The sequence below is a fragment of the Python bivittatus genome, unplaced genomic scaffold, assembly GCF_059951505.1.
Source record: "Python bivittatus isolate LINGU-HERP-01145 unplaced genomic scaffold, Pbiv_v1 ctg000690_np1212, whole genome shotgun sequence".
NCBI lineage: Eukaryota > Metazoa > Chordata > Lepidosauria > Squamata > Pythonidae > Python > Python bivittatus.
In genome coordinates, this window is record NW_028277096.1 from 6,319,406 (window position 1) to 6,341,751 (window position 22,346).

Genomic DNA, 22,346 nt, shown 5'->3' on the forward strand with positions numbered 1-22,346 from the left:
ACCACTCTCCCCTTATGTAGTGGGGTTGGTACTCCTCTTCGGACAGCTGACAACAATTAAAACCAATTGGAATAATCATTCCAGGAAAAATAGAATGTAGCAAAAATAAGACATCAATTAAATTTTACATGCTCTTAAAACAAATGTCTTCCTAATTAAGAAGGCTTTCATCAGCTAGTGAAAGACTATTAAGGAGGGTCTCTCAAAATAGGCAGTCCCACATTTTAATGTGATCAGAAAAAGAGTCTTTCTATTGTCAAGCTGTACTATGTGGGACCATATTCCAGGTCTATGTTGTATATTTGCATAATAATGATACCAAGTAAGTGCTATGTTTTGCAGTAAAAAATGCCAACTCCCCTGAGATCTTAGGAATATGATTTTCTTTTTTTCCCCATACCTCTGCATCTGGAGAAATGACTGTGTCTTCTATCCTTTATTCCTGAGCTGGAGAGGCTAAACTCCCTGCCGTACTGCTTCCTCCCAGCTGGGATTCAGCTGGTGATTGTGAGCTCCTGACCATATTTGCCAACTGTAGGTTGATGAGGGCAGTGTTCATTAGGAATAGTGTGCAAGTTGAGTTTGTGGTATGGCAAGTCTTATTCACATCAGTCAGGATACTGTCCACCTCAACTAGCACAAGGAAGAGCCTCTCCATTAGTATGTAAGATGTGGGCAGGCTGGTATGAGACTGGGCAGGCTCTGAAGCAGAAGCAGGCAAAGAGTTTGTAGCCTGCATGAAAGGTCAAGGAGAGAGACCCCAAAAAAGTTGCGGGGGAACCTATCTGGTCTTTTAGAGATAATTCCTTCCCTGCCTGACCCATGGCTACAGGCTAGGCAGCCCACTTTTTACAGCCCAGGTCTGCCTTTTTGAAAAAAGTTCTTTGGCCTCCAAGGGCCATAGAGATAATAGCAGTGATATGAGGATGTCACCAGAGGATGGCCAACTTAGTTGAGTTTGGATTTTTAAAAACAAAGCAAATAGGTATTTTTAGCCTACCAGAGGCTTAACAAACATATCTTATGGCTTATTTTTACAAAAAATAGTAAAACTTCTTGTTACCAGAAGTCTCTGAAGATGGATGGTCTTCAAAATATTTTTGAAGAGTTGGACTACCGGGGCGGGGGGGGGGGGGCGCTAATGTCAGTACAGTTGAATGTGTCCTGGCTAGTCTTAAATTGCCATCTCTTTCCTCCATACTCAGTGTAACTGACATTTACAATGCTCCTGTTCTTAATTGCGGATAATTTGCAGTGCCATCCCCTTCTCTTCCTTTAGCCTGAATCCTTACAGTTATGATGAGACATCTCTAAGTAGCAGTGAAGATCACATCCCTCTGGCCGCCTTGCCCTTGTTGGCGATTTCTTCTCCTCAGTACCAGAATGCAGTTGCCATGGTGATCAGCAGAGCCAACCAGGTTTATAACGAATTTCTCAGATCTCCTGATGGAGCAGGCTTTAATGGGCAGGTATGACCACTCTTCTTTCTGCTGGAAAATCTAAAAGACATCATTATATCAGTACAGTGTAACTGATAAAATTTCTTTTTCATGAAAGTTATATGTTTAATTCTTTATTTCTTTAATCAGAAAATACTCCGCTGATACTAATAACAGAATAAGAAATTAAACAGTATAATCAGGCTCCTAGTCCTTGAACTTTTGCTTCAGTGTATAATTTGCTTCCTGAAGCCTTGGTATTTGGAATAGCTGGTATGAAGCTTCTGAAACTAAACTGAGAGGGAATCTAGAGACCATACTTATTTTTTCAGTTTCTGAGGGCTACAGAGGCATGGCAGTACTAGGGTGATGTCATCTGAGGGAGTAGGGTGGATTTCTCTCTCCCCCAGTTTTACTTCTTGCAAATATGAGAGCTTGGAATGCTTTCAGAAAATAGGCGTTAAGTCTGTTAAAACTTTTAACATGCCTAACTTCCTGCTTAATTGTGAAATAAAAGAAGGAAATGTCATGCCACCAAAATTTGCTGGCTCAGTCTTGGAGAATTCCAGAGACATGTAAAAGAGGGGGATTGGAGGACCACTTGTGGCTACTCATTTGTTTTTTTTTAAAGTTATCCCATGCTTATCCCACCTTTCAACCAACAAATGAACCTCAAATGGAAACTGTAGAACATGTGATACCGAAGAGTAGAGAGGACAGAAGAAAAAAATCACCAATTCTTAAAGATAAATGGTTATTTTATGACCAGATAGATGCAATTCAGGAAGAGAGGGGGAGCCTGTTGGAGTGAATTTTTCAGCATCTTCTTCTGGTTAGGTAAGAATGAAGAACATTGTCTCTGGAATTCTAGCTTAAGGATTCTTACAAACTCACCCATTCTAGTCTTCTTACAACAGCAGCCCTTCCTGCCCAGCCTCACTTTAACGCAACATTTCTTCCCTCCAACGTTGATCCTCAAAAAATGCAATAAAAACATTTCCACAGACAAGATGATTATGTGGAAAAAGAGGAGATAAAATTCCACAAGGGGTCCTGCTAAGAAAAGAGAAAAACCTCCTTAACTTCCTTGAAAGCCCCATAGGGAAGAAGATACAAAATATTCGCAAAACAAAAACCAAAACCACCTCGCTCTTTTTTCTGCTCTTCTGTTTCTACGGACAAGTTAAAAGTGATGTCCTTTGCACAGTGCTGGTGCTAAATAAAGGCTTAGTAGTTGTGGTCTCTAGATTCTCCTTTTCATGCCATCCTGCTTGTCATGTCAGACTGGACTGTGGATTTAACTGGTTGAGTTCTCACAGAACTTTGGAGGAAAGCAATAGAAAAAGCAGTGTCTGGGGAACTAGAAGCAAGAGGATAAAATAGCATAATGGTTTAATGGAGGTCTGTTTCTTCAGGCTTGAGAAGGTGGTAAGAAGGTAGACCTGAACCAGTACTAGGTTCTTTTATAATAAGTAAACAACAGTTGAAGAAAGTATGTTTTCCTCCAGGAAAGTGTCTTGTGGGGAAGGATTAACCTTTCCTAGGACTGTTGCAATCCAGTGCAACTTTGGGTTGTCCCTGTAGGTGATTTTTATAGTAATGTGAACAACTTAATTTAATTTCTCTGTATTTTATGCCTAATTCATGTGCTGCTGATTATGCACAAACTCACCATATCTCTTTATTTTGTTGATTCAGCTGATATAAGTGAATGCACATATTGAAAACTTGTTTTATTATTTCCAGTATGGTAACTACAGGAAAGATTTTCTCTCTGTGAGAAGCCATAGCCTATTGTAAGCATCTTCCTTGTGTTCAAGTCTTTGCTGTGTGACTGGAGGATTTGTGATATACCTGCGATCCACCTGTGTCTGGGGTTGGGTTCTCACAACACAGCAGATAAAATTAAAATATAATTGGAAATTTTGTGATTCAAGATACTGTCAGGATGCTGTGTGAAGCAGGCAATCCTGTGAAGCCATAAAATGGTTTATTTCATTAATCATAACATGGTCTGTGAATGTAGCAACTGTATTTTGTTAATCTGAGTTGTGTGGACCCAACCAGTGCATTCCCATTCTTAACTTATAACTTACTTTGGTGCTTTTGTGTGTGCATTACATAGGGCTCGAAGTGGACTTCTCTGATTGGTCCACATTACAAACTTGGTGCTTCTTCTTGGTCTTCCAGGTGTGCCTGGTTGGGGACTGTGTGGGAGGAATGTTGGGCTTTGATGCCATTTGCTATAGCACAGGACTAGCAGATGAAAGCCAAGTCAGCAGCAGAAGAGGCAGCACCAGCAGTGTTCAGGTATGCATGGGAGGGTGTCAGAGAAGGCAGCCACTGCATACCTTGTCACCTACAATGGCAGTTTTGCTAACTGGAAAGCTGCAGAGTATTTTTTTTTCCCCAGGTAACTCATTAGCAGACCATTCGTTCTCCCCTTATTGTGTTATAGGCTACTGTCCAAGATGGTTGGAACTACTGCCTGGAATCTCCTAACATGTTACCTGCTAACTTCCACTTTCTTGGGGATATTGATTATTCTTGTAGGCTGGTACTGTGCAAGAAAAATCAATAATCAGAAATTTTTTAATCATTCATAGGATGAAAGCTGTAGATTTTATAGCCTGCTATAACTGCAATTCTTTCTGAACATAATGCTAAAATAAAGCTAATATTTGGCAGATATTATCACTTGGTAGATAATGGAATCTCTTTTACCATGTGTGCATCAGAAAGGGGAAAAAGCATTATTAGGAGATGATATGGTTCAAGTTAAAATAATTATACCATTACATCTGTTCACAGAATTGGTACATGTGTAACTTTCCTGAAATGGATATAATGATTTTCACATACTTTGCCTGTTGATGTTTGGTTCAGCATAACAAGTTAAGATTCCATCACTGCAATGTTATGGATCCTCAAATCATACCTCAGTGGTATGTAATAGATAGTAAGATACTATCATAGATATGTGTATGGGTGTATTTGAGACCAAGAACAGATTGTAGAAATATGGCACCTTAACAGAAGAATGAATTTTAGCGCCATAATTTTGATATAAGCATGGAACATAAAAGAGCTTCTAAAAATATCCTTAGGATACCCACAAGTTCTGTGTGGCCTGCCTATAGTCCCATTTTTGGAATTCCCTGATCATACTGCTGATATTCCCTAGCAGAATGACAATTTTTGGCAGTGTGATTTTTATTTATTTTTTAAAACAATGAAAACAGGTTTACTTCTGCTAAGGTTAATGCATCTATCTTGCACTAAATTCAGTTCTCAACCTAAACATTTTGACCCCATCAAAACATTTTAGAAGAAGAACACAATGGCAAATCTCTACTGAAGAATGCAGATGGAAAGTTTAAAAGAGCAGCTGGAAGTTGCAAAGCTAAGAACTGTTTTAGGCTTTTTGGAGAGGTGGTAAGGAATGAAGACTGCACAAAAAGGAAATTAAGAAAGCAGACTTTAATTTTACCAGCCTACAAGAATACTCCAATTTTAGAATTGAAGTAAACATACTTTTAAGAAGGGAGCAGAGATAAAATTGTTTGAAAGAGAGGATGGAAACAAATTCACAAAGTACAATGAATGGTCTTAATGCCTTGGATATTTGTGTGTTGTGGATATGGTAGAATAACTTTTGGTCTGGCCCAGCAAAGGACCCTAACACAGGTATTGTTCTGAATGCTGAAGTCACCAGACCTGGACTGCAGTCAACTGAGTCTTTAAGAAAGCTGAAAAGACCAACTGATCCTTTAGCTGCTTCCTGATGACTTTTTCTGAAATTCCAGAAATTCCAAATCCAGATGGCTTGTGGATTTGAGCAATTAATGATAAGATATCTATCAGGAGACAAAAAAGAGATGATTGTTTTTCCAAGACTGCCATAGGGTGTATTTTTCCAAATCCAAGCTACCTTTCTCAGAATTGGCAGAATTCAGCAGAATATAAAGGAATATCTATAGGAAATTTCAGATTATTAATCCTCCGCATTAAAGATTGCATCCTCTAAATGGTGTTTGATGACCTAATTGAATTTATCTTAGACATAACCTGCAAACTCCCTGTGATTTGGAAAAAGAGTACATAGGGTTATCCCTTCTAAGGGTTTAAAATCTGAATAAGAGATGGTGAATGGATTTAGGGGGGAAAAAGATGAATGATGCAGTTTTAACAAGCTATTGCAGTGATAAACCCTACGTCCTGTGTCAACTTTGTTTAAAAATTTCTTTTTGTCATACACTCTGCTATATTTTTTCCTCCACATGCTTTTAAAAATTTGTGAACAAATTTGTGGTACACAAAAAGCTACAAGTTTCAGAATTTATATGGAATGACATGACAGTGAAATGGTACAAAACTCCTATGATCTTACTGTATAGGTGCACTGTGCATAGCAGCCTTGTTTTTCCTTTGTTGTCCAAAAGCCCTGTATTTTGCCACTGTCAGGTTCAGACCAAGAAACTCAGTGGGATGATCCAGGAACAGTTCAGTTACTTTATTAGCTTACACCTACTAGACAGAATCTCGCCAGACTCACTCTAACCCCCATCAACAGCAACTAAACACTCTGAATTCCTTAGGGTGGTGCCCGTCTCATCCTCTGAGTTTTCACATGCTCAGGCTGTGGGCTGAGGAGATGCTTGAGATTCTTCTCCCCCCCCCCCCATGATCTTGGACCTCCTCACTCAAGTCTTCCATCACAGCCACAGATTTATCTTAGTTTTTAATGGCAGCATGTTGTTGACTGCAGTAAACGTAGGGGATGAAAACTGTAACTGCAGTACAGCTCCTTCATGTGTCTCATCATATTAATATTCCCTTTCAATACACAAGCATAGGCATGAATTTTTCCCTTTCCCTAGGATAAACCTGTCTCAGCTGAAGTTTCAAATCTAGGAGACCTCAAGCGCCTCAGCAAAAGTAATATTGACATCTCAGGACTGATGGAGAATGAAGAGCCCAGACAACCACTGCCCCGGAAACAAAGCGACTGCTCCAGCTATGAGTGTGATAGCATAACACACCATCATGCTTTCCTGTCCAGGTAACCAAAAATCTTGCACGAAGAAAGTGTTAGTTCATGCAAGCAGGAGCAAGAACTGGCAGCAAAATGCCATGAATGACTAACAAAAAATATTACATAATGAGATGTTTAAGAATGGGGAAAAACAAAATGTATTTGCCAAGTTTTGTTGTCATTCAATCTTGTGGGAGGGAGGTTTTATTATTGTTGATTTGTTGTTATCACTTTGATTTATTTTATTGTTGCATGTATCATTTTAATTTGTAATCTGCCCAGAATTGTTTGAGTTAGGTGGGCTATAAAACAATAAAATAATTAAATATTTAAAAATCAAGAAATGAACAACTGTGATGCAGATGGAAAAAACACCAGGTGACTAAAACTATGTTAAACATGATTTCTCTCAGATAGATCAGTCAAATTTCTCTTTTGAAATGAAAAGGTCTTAGCTGCTTCTTCTAAGGAATGAAACTAAGTAGGTATGATCAGTGCAAGGCATCTTGCTTCCTGAGACAAAGGACAATATGATGCCCTCTCCTGTTCCATGCATAATAAGCAGTCTGACCAGGCAGGAGTTAAATCTTGCTTCAATCCTGGCAATAGGACAGCCTCTTCCATCTCAAAAGAACATAATAGACTGGTTTGGGATCCCAGGACAAGCTGTCTAACATGTACAACTTGTCATAAATGCTGCAATGGGGTGGTAGCGCATCATGTAAACAAAGTAATAAATAGATAGTATCTGGTAGGCTGTACAGCCTGGGCTGGCTATTTATCTGCCTTCTCACCCAGGTTGCCAAAGAGAGCTTTTGAAGAACACAAGTGTAGCAGGATCTACCCTGGAGCCCTTTCTATGTATGAAGCACCATGATGGGAGTAGGTTTTCCAATTACTTCTCAGCAGATACATGACAGATAGTATAGCACAATATTGTGGTGTTTTATAAATTATACACAAGGCACAAACCTCATAACTGAGGGAAAAATAGGAGGTGTTAGAAAGTCTATAGGTTTTTAGTGGCCTATAATTCTGCATTCATAAACACTAGTTGCTGCCTTGTTTGTTCATCAGCTGAATTTTGTGTTTGCAAATACAAACTGTTATTTCATTCCTGTGTATTTGGGGCAGATTTAGATAAAGGAAAGGAGATTGGTCTTTTTCTTAGGACCAGTGTTTTGGAATAAACTGAGATCAGGACATCACACACCCACAAAAGTGCATAAACACAAACAAAAATATTTTGCCTACTTCCAAAATAGCATCAGTCCTAGGGCCTCCTAGAAGCTAAACTGTTCTCCTGAGTGATGACGGCAAACCTGCTTCTCTCTGTCTCTTGTGCTGAAATTTAGTCCACAAATGCAAAACACTCATTCCCATTCTTTATATGTTGATGTACTTGCCAGTATATTTACAACCCTTAAACATATTTGGTCTTTTTTTTTGTTGAATTCAGCCTCAAGTTTCAGCATTGTGGAATAGAGCCATGTTCTCTCACTCTTCTCCCTCTCTTTCCCAGCATCCACTCAACAATGTTGAATGAGGATGCAGATTTTCCCCCAGCGAACACTTCCAACATGTTGGAAGTTAATTTGGGGCGATTTGAATTTGAAGTGTCTGACTTCTTCCTCTTTGGCTCACCCCTCGGTTTGGTGCTGGCTATGCGGAGGACAGTGCTGCCCAGTCTGGAAGGTGAGTGATTGCCCATCAGCTGACAGCTGTTCTTGGCTATTTTCATCTGGTCTTTTATGTCCCCAAATAGAATGAGGGTCAGTTTGCTCAGTTTGCTTCAGGAGAGCACAAACTTCTTTGGGCACATTTTGTTTAACTGTGTAGGAAGTTCAGTGCTGTTTTTCTAAAATGCTTTTAAAAAAAGGATTTTTCCACACAAATGCTAGATCCAACATCTCAAAATCCACAAATCATCAGTTTTCAAAACAATGAGTGTCCTTCTCATGGATTGCCATGATTATGCTTTTCTTCCTACCTTTTCACACTTGTTAAAGACTAGATTTTAATTAATGGTAGCTGAGACCATTGCAAACATTGTCTACCCTATCAAAATATCTGAAATATTCCATTTTATGGATTCTTGTCATTCAAGTTGAATGTCTGTTTTAAGAGACAGCTAAATTGTATAACAAGAATCAATCCATTGCTGGTGGAAAGTCATTCACCAGTGGACCAACATGTGCTTTAAACACTAAAGTTGTGATCAGTTTTATTAATCAGATCTGGCAGAGCAGACATTTGCTGTAAAATGCCAGGCATGCTACAGCAATTAATACCATTGGATTGTGCTTTGTTAGCTCTGGGGAGATTCTAATCTGGTTTTTAAAGCTCAGCTTCCTATCTAGTTACTATAACAGCTTTGAGTAGTGATGGAACACCAGATAGGCAGGTGCTGGAATTGTCTCTTTGTGATTATTGAGTAATAACAGCCTTGTCTTGCAAAGCCAATCCAGGCCAGGAAAAAATTGTTTTTGGAACAAAAAAGGGATATTAGGGAATGATAAAGATTTTTTTCAAGGTCTAGTTCAGCTAGTTTGCATGTTTTACTATATCTTCATTGTTAGATGTATGTATGTGTAATTGCCTAAACTATATTTTAATGTTGTACATCACCAGGAGATGCATTGAATGACAAGTATTAACCAAATAATACCAGCCCATTTATTACATCTCCTTTCGCTGGCCAGCTATCTTGGAAAAACAAGAAACAAGGAGGCCCAGGTTAAAATTTGTGACTTGTTGTTTTTCTTGGAGCAGGTCTAAAAAACTGGAAGAAAATTTTCACCTGTACCATAATCTTCCATTCAAATTGAGTAGCAATTCAAAGAGAGGATTACAGGATGGAGAAAGTATCCACTTTCTCTGGAAGGAGAAAAAGTGGGAAGTTGGGGTCATCTGATGTTGATGAAATGCTCCAAGTCACCTGAATATAGGACCCAATTTAGGAGAGAAACTATAGCTCAGTGCCAGGGCAGTGCCTGTTTTGTATTCAGGTTCTGTTTTTTGCTTTTGGCATCTCCATGTAAAAAAGTCAGTGTTACAGCAACTCCCCACTGATGAAAAGAGAACTGAAACAGATGGATAAATAGCCTCTGTGTTGTCAGTGAGAAGAAGAGAGAGGCGACTAGAAGAATATAATTCTGGCTAATCCAGACAACCATCAGATGGAGGCAAAAAGATACACTTTGCTGCTGTCTGGTGGACAGTTAGATCTTTTGCAGCTCAGATCTAGTAGCTCTAATGTAACAGCAGGTTACCTCTTGAACTGGAGGTGTGATGGAATGGCAAGGGAAAAGACACCTCCCTGAATCACCAGAAGATTGTTGAGGCTTTGTAGATAGTAAACATCTTCCATCTTGAGCATCAGGTTTAGTCCCTTCCCTCTTCATCCATCCATCCATCCATCCATCCATCCATCCATCCATCCATCCATCCATCCATCTCTCATTCTCCCTGCACATACACACCCAGCCATCACTAAACAAGAGAATAAATAATATGAAATGCAGATGTATGATATCTCTGCCAGATAATAGTCATGATCATCCAGGCATGGGTTGACACTGACAGGAAAGGGGTGATACTTAATAATGTTTTAAAGGTTTTTTTGAAAGCAACTGGTTGTTCTTGGCCTCTATCCTATTCAAAGGGCATGAACATTTGCTTCAGTTTCATATTGAATCCCAAAACCTATTAATTATTAATTCACTTTGACTTTCATTCACAGGAAGAACTAACCAGGCAAATATAACTGTTCCTAACATTTCACAAAGCTGCTGCAAACCAGTGGGACAACAAAAGGTTGTGGGACCTGGATTCACTGACCAACTAACTTAAACCCAATTGATTTCAGTGAGCCAATTCTAGGCATGATTAAATCTCCATCCATCCATCCATCCATCCATCCATCCATCCATCCATCCATCCATCCATCCCTCATTCTCCCTGCACATACACACCCAGCCATCACTAAACAAGAGAATAAATAATATGAAATGCAGATGTATGAGCACAAATAAATCATTATTCTGCAAAGAAGAGCACTAATTTCTTCTGAAGCTACAATTGCCATTGATTATCTCACTCTGTTCCATCCACAAAGTGTTGGTGTTCTCCTCTCTTCTTTTCCTCATGGTAAACACATACTTCTGCTTCGCTTGTAATATTTTAATGCCACCTTTCTTCTGAGTAAACATGTTTATGATTGGGCTATAAGTTGTTGCTGCCTTTCAAAATTCTGTTACTATAGCGTAAATCAATAAAAACGAGTTCCAGTATTTTTGTGGAATTCATTTCCGTAACCTGGCCTACCTTGAAAGGCTGACAGTGTTTTCCCTTCTCTCTTATACCAAAGAGAGTCAAGGAAGGGTCACTTTACCTTTGTTGTAGCACCTTCTTCCTTTTCCAGCAGGTTTAATATACGTTTTGCTAACTGCCCTTGCATATCTTCTTTAAGATCATATATGTGGTTCTCTGTGCTGCCAAATGTCTGATAAAGCAATGCCCATTCCTCACACTCACACATGCTCAGAACTGCACCAAACTTTAGCCATGTATCCTCTAGAAACATCCTTCTAGGACCAGTTTGATATTATCATATCTAAAATCAATGCTACAAATCCCTGAATCGGGAATCCTGATTCTCAAGAGAGACAGTAATGGATTCAGACTGCTGTGTGGCTAAAGGCCCCTCACCCAGGCTGAAATTCTGCCAAGCTGCAGGAAGTACAGCTGAGTAGGGATTCAGGCCCAATGGTGTAGTACATGCAACTGAGAAATAGATCTCATAATTAGATATTTGCTCAGAAGTGAGGTCCTGTTTATAAGGAATTCCTTCTTAGATGTTGAAAAGTTGGTAACCAAAAGTGGTCCAGGGAAGTCTTGATTCTTAGTAGCTGTTACTGGAATATTGTCGAAATATTGGACACTGAACTAATTTCCTTCCTTCCTTCCTTCCTTCCTTCCTTCCTTCCTTCCTTCCTTCCTTCCTTCCTTCCTTCCTTCCTTCCTTCCTTCCTTCCTTCCTATCTATATTGGAAGTTCTGCCTTTGACTATCACTAGAAACAAAAATTCTTTGAACTCACTCCATTTGCATTCTGCATCAGGATTTTGGTTTGACTTTTGCTCCTGCTTATAGCAAAACATGAGTTGCTTGCTGTCATTCAGCTTCTTGAACCACCAAGCAAAAACCACTTGATGGCTTGATTCATCCTACATCAGGAACTCTCTGGGTTTCAGTGGTCTGGCTATGTACCTTTTTTTGCTGGTGCTCAATGCCTATAGTATTAGAGCATATGAAGCCTCTGCAGAAGGTATCCTGTGACAACTTTCTTCTTCAGCTTTGCCTCTGTCTCCCACTGCTCTTCAAACACTTTTCAGCCCGAGGATTCCTGACTGATAGAACAACTGCTTCTTGTAATTTAGGGACAAAGAGGGGAATAAACAATCTGGCTTAGAAGAGGTCAGAAAAAAGACTAAATACAGTAGTGATTTCAAGTAGCTAGCTGTCATTCCATTGCCCACCTCCAGATGTTGCCTAACTGTGCAGAAAATTATTATTTTCAAACATTTTTCTATAAATTAAAAGACAGCTTTCATTGTTTGTTATCACATGGATTCCAGTAAAAATGCACTTGGCCTTCTTTTCTTATTTTGTAAAGTAGACTTAACAGAAGTAAAGCGGAGTTAAGCACAGTTTCACTATTCAGCTTTTAAAAGATTCAAAGTGTTTTTTTTAATGGGGCTAGAAGAAGACTGCAACTAAATTTACTTCTAAATAAATATAATTAGCAATTAGATATTAGTCCTCTTGATTTCCCCTAAAATAGCTAGTCCCTTGTCTAAGCAATTTCTTAATTGGATTTTATCAAACAACTCCAGTTTTATCAGTTTCACAGGATAGATAGGAAACTTGCCAGCTTGATTTTCTTGCTGATTATTTGGCTCTAAAACTTGCCTTTTAACAGAGATTCAGCATCCCTCCTCCATACTGAGGTCTCTTAGTAATCCCATTTTTTAAAAAATCCAATATTTTCATTTTGTTATTGTGTAAATGAACAATCACTTATTTTACAAAAAGACTATAGCATAATAAAGTATGTTGATTAAGTAGTTAATATCAGCAGGATATGAGGGAGGTAGAACAATTCCTTTACTCTAAAAAAGAACAAACATTGTTCAGGAAACAATTAAGGTTGTTAAGAACTCTAGAGAGAATTAGAAACCTAAGCTGCTCAAAATGCCTTCCATTTATCCTGTTACAAAGAAAAGTTTTAAAAGGTAAACCATAAGGAGACCAGGGTTTTAGCCCCTTGCCCTATGAGATGAACCAGCTGTGCAACCATAGAAATGCAAGTCAAAGGATAGAAAAAGGAGAATCGTACTTTCTACCTACCTTCTCCAAGGATGTGCCCTGTTTCTTTAACTACATGGCTCCCTATCCCCAACTTCACAATTATTATGCTGCTACTCTGCAATTGTTTTCTTATTCCTTACCCAGTTATCTGGGTAACAAAAAAGGAGGAAAAAAAGAAAGACTGGAGCTGGACAACAACATTGTTTCTCATCTCTATAAAATTGTATAAAGGGGACATGATGATTCCATCTTAAACGCTTTGACTAGAAATGTGGTTGAAGTCCTCCATAACTAGCTTATCCTCATTTGATGGTATATTTCTTCCCAAGTCTTTGCCCTTTCTCTACTGCATTTGGGGTGATTTCATTCTTAGGCTGGGTCCATACATTGCACTAACCACAGTTTACTGAATAAACCATGTTTAATTAAAACTGCACAGTTTTTGTACCAGTCCTCATCTTCCATTAACAAACAGTTTCAAGCCAGACTTTTTTTAGCCTTCTAAGTCTTGGAATGAGACAGGGGAGGTGGAAATTCTCAACCTCTGGATATTAAATTCTCCACTAAGCACATGCTTACACAACCACATAAAAAGGGTTCTTGGTTCTTCCTATTTGCATAATCAAAAATTATAATAAAAAAGAATAACAAAACAAGTCTAAGAAAGTTTTCTAATTGAATCTCTTTGGAGTGCAATCTGGTGCTGCTACCAGACTGTTATTGGGAAGTGAGGACAGGGACAGCTGCCTCCCATTGACTTTCCAAATGAATTGGAAAAAGGTCCAAATGTGTTTTATTTAACTGTCTGTTCTCTGAAATTCTGTAGCAAGCTCTTAAACTGCAGACTGCTAGTGCAGACATCACAAAAAACTGTGACTGAATAAACCAATATTACAATTCTGCTTCCATAATTTTGTTGAACTGGGATTTGAATGGGACCATTATGTGTTTTGTGAATTGCAGCATATATTTTTAAGAGGAAGCGTAGATATAGATATAGATATAGATGTAGTTATATATTGAAGTAAAGGTACAATAAATGGAAAGTCACCTTGTTCAAATAATGTATGAAGTGTGGCTTTTAGTGAAATCTTATTTGGTATGTGTTCTAAACACTACACTCACCAAACTTTGTCCACTCAGGCACACGCTTTCTGTGAAATCCAGCATATCACAAGTGGCTTCTTTGGGTATACTGGTCTCTGATTTAAAAGATTTTTTAAAATCTTAAGAAGAAAAGGTTTGATCCTGTGATGGTTTGCTAAAGTGACTGAATGCAGAGGCTATTCTTTAAAAAACCTAATTGTATTGTTTATGGGAAAGAAGAACACAGAAACCTCTTAACAGTTCGAAGTGGATAGTACTTATGTCCACTAATAAATAATATATTTGCCTAAAGTGTAGGGGTGGGGTGGAGGGGAGTAGATAGCTCAGAACTGACTCCATTGTTTCCAAAGTACTTGACTCTTCCATGGAAATTTAATCTCTTTGGAAATTTAATGACAAGTCCATAACTGCTTGTATTTTCTTTTTGTACTCTGAAGAGATATTTAAACAGTTCATGTTGACTGTGAGGCATCCTCTCTCCCTGTGTCTAGTCTGCCAAGTACATCCAGCCTGCAGCCAAGTTTACAGCCTCTTCCACTCAGCTGACCCTTCTGCCTCCAGACTGGAACCATTATTAGAGAATAAATTCCATCTTCTGCCTCCCTGTACTGTACCAAGGTACCAGAGATATCCCTTAGGAGATGGAAGATCCCACCTTTTAGGTATTTATATCTTTGGCTTATACAGTTCACAACCTATTATAGCCATGTAGCCTCTCTTCCAAGTACTTTTGCATGCCTCAGCCTTCTAGAAAATTTTGTAAAATGATCTGTATAGAGATGAATGAATAATAACTCTCTGCCAAGAATCAGCTTATGCTGTCTTTGGAGCTGCAAGGTACTCTCTCATGGTTTGCTTTGACATCACAGTTTTTTTTTTCCAATCCGTGCACCCTTATCATCCAAGCTGTCGACGTATTAGAGACCTCTTCTCTAACCCATTGTCTTCCAGATGTGTTGGACTTTAATTCCCATCATACCCTAGCTAATAGGATCAGGGATGAGCAACTCAGGCCATGGAATGCAAGTGCCCTCCTCCAGTCACTTGTAGCTTTTGTATTCCACCAAGGTTATGTTTTGTAGCCCTTGTATCCCAAAAGTATGGTACCAAAGTCCAGTTGTTATTGTTTTAATAAGGAAGAGAGTGTTTCAGACTCCCTCTTAATTGGCTTGCCTTTCTGAAATCTGTGTGGTTCTTCCTTCCTGGGCTTGCCTATATATCTGTGCCCATTAAAAAAAAATTAAATGGCTGAAATATCAAATAAGATAGGAGAAAATTACCTAAAAGGCTTCATAGCACTTAATAATCCTTCCATCCCCAAATGCTTATGCTGATAAATACATCTGGTACTATTTTTCAGTACCAAAAACGTTGCAAAAACTTTCTTCCTGTCTGATTCAGCTCTTTTCCACCTTGCAGCTGATACACTCCACTACCATAGCAGCCTGTTTGCTGAAGACAATTCTGGAAAGTCATCCTTCGTACAAGAGACTTTAGCACTCCCAAATGCTGTGCAAGGGAAAGTGCGAAGAGGGAGCATGGCCAGCAGCAACAGTGAGAGCTCTGGGTCAACGGAGAGCTTATTGTCCAGCAACATAGCAAACAGTGAGTGCAGTTAGTGGTTAACACTAAAAATGACTTTTATATATGGACATGTGGCGCAGAAACAATCTGGTAAAATGCAACAGCACTGTAGTTACATAGCCAGTTTAAAAAATCCAGTCTTTTGTAGGTTATCATTCTCAAGAAATGAAATGATGACACAAGTGTGTCACTTTACGACTATAAAGGCCTGCTAGTCTAGCCTTCACTTTCCACAGTGTTAACTCACACGAGCAAAGCCTGAATGCAAGCAAACCTCCTGCTGCATTCTCCCAAAACTGGTATTGAGATGTATGGTTCCTCTAATAGTGGAAGCATTATATTTGCCTAAAGCATAGGCATATAACTATATAAGATAGATGGATGGATGGATGGCCGGCCATTCATTTTGGACTACTAGTTACTGGTAGCTTTCTCCTTGTGAAGTCTTGCCTGGTTTGGCTTGGCTTACCATTGGCAATTTGGTGAAATAACTCAAGAAAAGCCTTTGTCAACAGCTACACCTAGCTTTTGCCCCTGGACCTCTCTTTTGAGAAGTTCACTCTGCTCCCTCCTGCTGACATTTCCACATCCATTTATTGTGGGTTTGTTTCAGAGATAAGCAGTAGCCTGTTTTGTTTTGGCTTTTAGGCATAGCTGGACAGCCATATTACAGTGCTGTCTTCCAGTGTGTGAGTTAGCAGAAGAGAATGCCCTCACTGCCGATCACTGTTCTGCCTCATTAATAAAGCAAGTGATTGGTGCTGTCTTTACATTTTTAATATGGGATAAGAAACTGATTGGTGGATCCCTTGGGCTCCATTTTCCCTCCCACCAAGTGTCACCTGCCAGCATGAAAACTAACTACTAACCACTCTCCTGGTGGGTTAAGGATGGGTGAGTATAGGGGGATGTTTAGAATGTCTGATTTAGCTACTCAGGTTGCCCAACCAATTTATAGGTTATAGGCATTTAACTGTAGCATAAACATAACCCAGCAGGGTTTTTTTTTTTTTTGCTACATCCTCATGATGTTGCCTTCATCTGATCTCCAGCCCATACCTGAGGCAGCCTTAAGTCTTTAGCTCTGCCAGTGTTTGAACAGTATTTTCCCAATGAACTGCAAAACAAATTTTACAGTCCGATACAGTTCACCAACCATTAACCATTCTGTTAGTGGTGCAGTCAGGTGATGTGGTGCATTTCTTGGGCACTTTAGGCAAATGAGGGCATGTGTCCTGCTCTGTGGATTTTAGGCACTGTCTTCCAGTGCCATTCTAATTTGGGTAGAGGAATGAGGAGTCTGGTTCTTTTAATCTGACCTCTCCCCCATACCTAACCCATGTCTCCAAGCCAGTCCACAGCAGCTGCTCTGTGGATTTTAGGCACTGTCTTCCAGAGCCATTCTAATTTGGGTAGAGGAATGAGGAGTCTGGTTCTTTTAATCTGACCTCTCCCCCATACCTAACAGGTCTCCAAGCCAGTCCACAGCAGCTGATCTGTGGATTTTAGGCACTGTCTTCCAGGGCCATTCTAATTTGGGTAGAGGAATGAGGAGTCTGGTTCTTTTAATCTGACCTCTCCCCCATACCTAACAGGTCTCCAAGCCAGTCCACAGCAGCTGATCTGTGGATTTTAGGCACTGTCTTCCAGAGCCATTCTAATTTGGGTAGAGGAATGAGGAGTCTGGTTCTTTTAATCTGACCTCTCCCCCATACCTAACAGGTCTCCAAGCCAGTCCACAGCAGCTGACAAATGATGGTGGCAGAGGGATTGCGTAGTGAAGCAGGGGAGGGAGGGGGAGAGAGAGAGAGAGAGAGAGAGCATTCTCTCTGCTGCTTCATGGCATAGCTCTCCATGTGACTATGTGCTGTTATTCTAGTTGCCTTTGAACATATCTTTAGCATTCTTCTAAAATAGTGCTAAACCCATGACCAAAAAGAGTCCAGCTGTCACTTGATACCAGTTCATAGTCAGGTGCCCTTTGAATGCACCCATGCAAAATACTTGTACAAATCTCCACCAGTTTAGCTATTTTTCAAAACTTGCCTGTCCCCAGCTCTAGCCCCATATTAGTTGTTGCTGGTGTTATTCTCTGGTAGGATCTGGGAAGCTTCCATGATGTGGAGTAGACAAATGAAATACCTGTTTGTTTTTCTGCAGTAACTTCCAAATGGTGGGGAGCCAAGCGAATAGATTACGTTTTGTACTGTCCAGATGTTCTCACAGCCTTTCCTACAGTGGCTTTGCCACATCTCTTCCATGCCAGCTACTGGGAATCAACAGATGTGGTTGCTTTCATTCTGAGACAGGTAACGATGCCTTCCTTGTATGCTCTCCCTCTTTCTCTCTCTATCTGTGGATCCAAATAGAATTCACATCTGTACTTGGCAACAAAACTGAATTGATGGCCTTGCAGGAAATCCCAGCCTCACTTAACTAATGTGGTTGCTATGTGGATAAAATTGGCAAGCCACTCTTTCAGTGTAAGATGATATGCAAATGCAGTTAAATTAATGAAATGCCAAAAAGATCTATGCAAACATCCCCAGTGGATATGAACTTGTTGCTAGCAGTAAGTTGTTGTTCTAAACCTGCAGCATACGGAGATTCGTTTGTGCCATTATTTTGAATTTAATTTAGCAGAGTGACTGTGTCAGGTGCAGTTCTCATGTTTATGTTTCATTTCAGGTGATGAGGTTTGAAACCATCAATGTCAAGGAAAGCAACAGTTTGGATCCAGTGACTCTCAGTCCTTCAAATCCCAGAGAGAAATGGCTACGGAAAAGAACCCAAGTCAAACTGAGGGTACAGGATTGGTTTTTATCCAACCCCTCTATAACTGACCATGTGTCATAAAAAGATCTGAAGCCTTGCTGGAAACCATTTTAAATCAGTTTTTAAAAGGGAAAAGCAATTAGCAGCAGTGGTGACTCCATCAAAATGGGTTGATGTGTTTCTGGGGCCCCTGGTTTGTTTTGTTTTGTTTTGATGTTTTAAGGCAGGCTACCTGTGGGGTTGTATGTTTTTAACTGCTTTTCACAGCCAGGTACTTTCTCAAGGGTGGAATATGTGGCAGGGAAGCCAGAAGGACTTCTGATCAGCCTATCTTGTTTAAAATATAAATGCAGCAATCAAGGCCTGAGATTTGTGCATACGAACTTCAGTGGAATTTTAATTTTTCAAAGGTCTAGTTGAGGAAAGAGCCAGTTTGGTCTAGTGCAGTGTTGTCCAAACTTGGCCATTTTAAGATGAGTGGACTTCAACTCCCAGAATTCCCCAGCCAGCCATGCTGGCTAGGGAATTCTGGGAGTTGAAGTCCACTCATCTTAAAGTGGCCAAGTTTGGACAATACTGATCTAGTGGTTAAGGCCCCAGACTAGAAACCAGGAGACCATGAGTTCTAGTCCCGCCTTAGGCACGAAGCCCATTGGGCGATCTTGGGCCAGTCAGGAAGCAGGCAATGGCAAACCACTTCCAAAATCTTGCCAAGAAAACTGCAGGGACTTGTCCAGGAGTCAGCACTGACTTGAAGGCACACATACAGAGTTAAGGAAAGGATCAAGGAAGGCTCATCCTCATGTCAACATATAAGGCTTGATTTTGGATTGTTTCTCCTAATCTTAAAGGTCTGTTCTTTCATATATTCAAAAACAACTGCCTTTTTTTCAGGTTGGGTAGCCCCTCCTGTGCAGTGGTTTGGATGATCCAGCTGCCTTATCCCCTTCCCTGTTTCTCTTTCAGAATGTAACTTCAAACCACAGATCGAATGATGTCATTGCTGCGGAAGATGGCCCTCAGTTGCTAGTTGGCCGGTTCATGTATGGACCACTTGACATGGTGGCTTTAACAGGAGAAAAGGTAACATTCCAAGGCTGTCTTTTCTTCCCTCCCTGTTAAGCACAAGCCACTGAAGACATGAAAGCCCTTCTCCTTAAGAACGTGAGAAGAGCCCTGTAGCTGATCAGACCATGAGCCCTTCTAGTCCAGCACTCTGTTCTCCTACCAGCTAACTGTATTCCAAATTCACAAACTAGGTACGAGTGCCATACCTCTTCCCCTGCCCTCAAGTCCCTATCACTGCTTCTGATCCCATGGCCTGCAGTTTTTTGCAGACAAAGACTACTACAGCACTTGATTAGGCCCTTCCCCATACAAGAAGATGCTCATAGGAAGCTGGCTTGTTCTGAGCCACATTATTGTTCTTTGTGCCCACTATTGTCAACTCTGCTTGGAAACAGTCCACAGAGTTTCAGGCAGGCAGTCTTTCTTTCTATTAATCTACTGTCTGAAAGATTTTAGTTAAAGATGCTAGAGATTGAATCTCACAGGCAAAGCGTATATTCTAGACCTGCAACATCTTGTAGATTCAAATTTTTGTTCTGTCTTCTATAAGATAGTCCTACAGATGTTTGAAAGTTACTATTATTTTTCCCTTTATTGTTTCTTCTTCAGGATAAACGTGCTGTGCTCTTTCAGCTATTTCTCATTGGACTTGGTTTCAAGGCCCCTCACATCTGGATTTTCCTCATCTGGCATTGTCTTTCTTAAAATGTGGCATCTAGAATTGGACACATGCTTTAGCTGCAGATTGAACAGTACAGAGCAGAGAGCTTTTCCTGTGCTTCTGTTAAAACAGACTAAAATTGTCAGTGATGTCATACTGCTGAAATGGCTACTAATCCTCAAAGCTTCTGCCATATTAAATGTGTTAGGCTTTAAAATGCTGCAAAACTATTTTTTTTTGAGAGACTAATATCGTATCCCTCATAAACTTTGATGTGTACTCTGTGTGTGTGTGTTTGTGTGTAGGGAAATTTGTTTGCCTGACGTACCCTTCTCTGTTACTGCATTTTAATTCCATAAAAGAATTTTACCACATGTTCCCATTCATCTTTCAGGTTGATGTCTTCATCATGACTGAACCTTCCTCTGGACGTTGGGTCTATTTTGATACAGAAATTACCAATAGTAGTGGTAGAATCTCATACAATGTCCCCAAAGACAAAAGACTTGCTGTTGGTGTCTATCCTATTAAAATGGTGGTCAGGTAAGCCTGGAAGTATAGAAATACGTCCTTAAATTATTGGGAAATTGAGAGTTATGTCCTACTCTAATAAAATGTTAATCAGTAAGCAAATTCTTCAAGATTAGAGTTTTCTACAACACATGTGGGTGAGGCTGGAAATTGGCAGGGGGAGTTCTTTGTTTTCAGCTATAATATATTTATTTTAGGGTTTATACTCCAGTTTTCATCTGTTTCCTACTGTATCATGGCAGGAAATTTTGGCATCCATTTTTACAGTTATGGTCCAAGGGCTGCAAAAAAGGGACTGAATGGGATTACTTGTAGCCTTGGGGCCACAAGTTGCCCATCACTGTTGTAATGAATGTTGCATTTTTATTACACTATCTTAGAATCTATAACTCATTCCCAGTTATTGTTATAAAAATAAATGTCACCGAGAACTACAGAAAGCTAGAATTTTGCTATTGGAATTTGATAGTACAAGTTTGGTATATATGTATACAAATCCTTGAGCTGATTCACTGGCAGAATGAACAAGGTGACAGGTCACTGCAATTTGATCTAGTCCATAGGCATCTCTTTCTTATTAGCTGTTCCCCAAAAATGGGACATGCAAAGCCATGTACCCATAGAGAAAGGTATGCTTTGATATTCTTCCTCTCTGCTAACACCTTTCTTGGAATTTCTATATTGTTTGAGTAAGCTATGAGCACCATCTGAAAAGCTGAAGGTTTTCTCTTCTGATCTCAACAGAAAAAAAGAGGCAATCTGAATAGGTATGATGGCTTTGTATTGTAATGGTTTTCTGTGTTCCTTCGTGGTCATCAGGGGAGACCAGAGCAGTGCCATAAGCTACCTGACCATCCTTCCCCGAGGAATGGAGTGTGTCGTCTTCAGCATTGATGGGTCCTTTGCTGCCAGCGTCTCCATCATGGGCAGTGACCCTAAAGTCAGAGCCGGAGCAGTTGATGTTGTCAGGTGAAGGGCGCCTCACAATTCTGTAAATTTTTAAAATGTGTTTATTTTATTAAATTTATTATAGCTGTCCACTCCAGCAGACTCTGGATGGCTTACAAAATATATAGTACTAAATTAAAACAATTAAAAGCATACAAAACAAGACAGACCAGACTAAAGCCATTAAAACAAAGCATGACAGCGCCCCTCCCCCTCACACATACACAAACCAGATTTTAAGGGCTTTTCAGAACCTCAGGAGAGAGGGTGTTGTCCATATCTTGGGAGGGAGGGAATGCTGTTCCAGAGGATGGGGGTTGCAACAGAGAAGGCATGCCTCCTAGGTCACACAGGATGGTAGCCTTTAATAGAAGGGACCTGGAGTGCACCCACTCAGCCCAAATGAAACAATAGGAGAAAGGTGATCCTCTGATAACCAGGTCCTATGCCATGAAGGGCTTCAATGGTAACAACCAGCACCTTGAATTGCACCCAGAAACCACCTGGCAGGCAATGCAGCTTGTGTAGCAGTGGTGAAGCATGGGCACAATGAGAAGTGTCCATTACTGCTCACACCGCTGCATTCTGAACCAGCCGTAGCTTCTGTCTGGTCTTCAAGGGCAGCCCCATGTAGAGTGCAGTGCAGTAGTCGAGTCGTGAGGTGACCAAGGTGCGAGCGACCGTCTGCAGGGTCTCCCGGCCAAAGAAAGAACATGACTGACACACAAGATGTATCTGTGCAAAGGCTATGCAAAGTTGATCCAAGTGGAAATAACAGGTGACTTCCAGACAGAGAGAACTCCTGATTTGCCCTGGAAAGGCAGCCC

General features: G+C 40.1%; 1 protein-coding gene across 4 annotated transcripts in view; it reads left to right on the plus strand.

Moving 5' to 3' along the window:
• Positions 1-22,346, plus strand: part of PITPNM3 (PITPNM family member 3) — a 149,099-nt gene that overhangs the window by 112,377 nt on the left and 14,376 nt on the right. For all 4 annotated transcript variants that reach the window (XM_088152217.1, XM_088152216.1, XM_088152218.1 and 1 more), the window contains 11 exons: positions 1,280-1,469; positions 3,630-3,749; positions 6,320-6,501; positions 7,997-8,169; positions 14,444-14,614; positions 15,372-15,557; positions 17,697-17,845; positions 18,225-18,341; positions 19,278-19,394; positions 20,435-20,583; positions 21,391-21,540. In XM_088152217.1, coding sequence (XP_088008343.1) covers positions 1,280-1,469; positions 3,630-3,749; positions 6,320-6,501; positions 7,997-8,169; positions 14,444-14,614; positions 15,372-15,557; positions 17,697-17,845; positions 18,225-18,341; positions 19,278-19,394; positions 20,435-20,583; positions 21,391-21,540 — 1,704 coding nt within the window. The remainder of the gene's footprint in view (positions 1-1,279; positions 1,470-3,629; positions 3,750-6,319; positions 6,502-7,996; positions 8,170-14,443; positions 14,615-15,371; positions 15,558-17,696; positions 17,846-18,224; positions 18,342-19,277; positions 19,395-20,434; positions 20,584-21,390; positions 21,541-22,346) is intronic.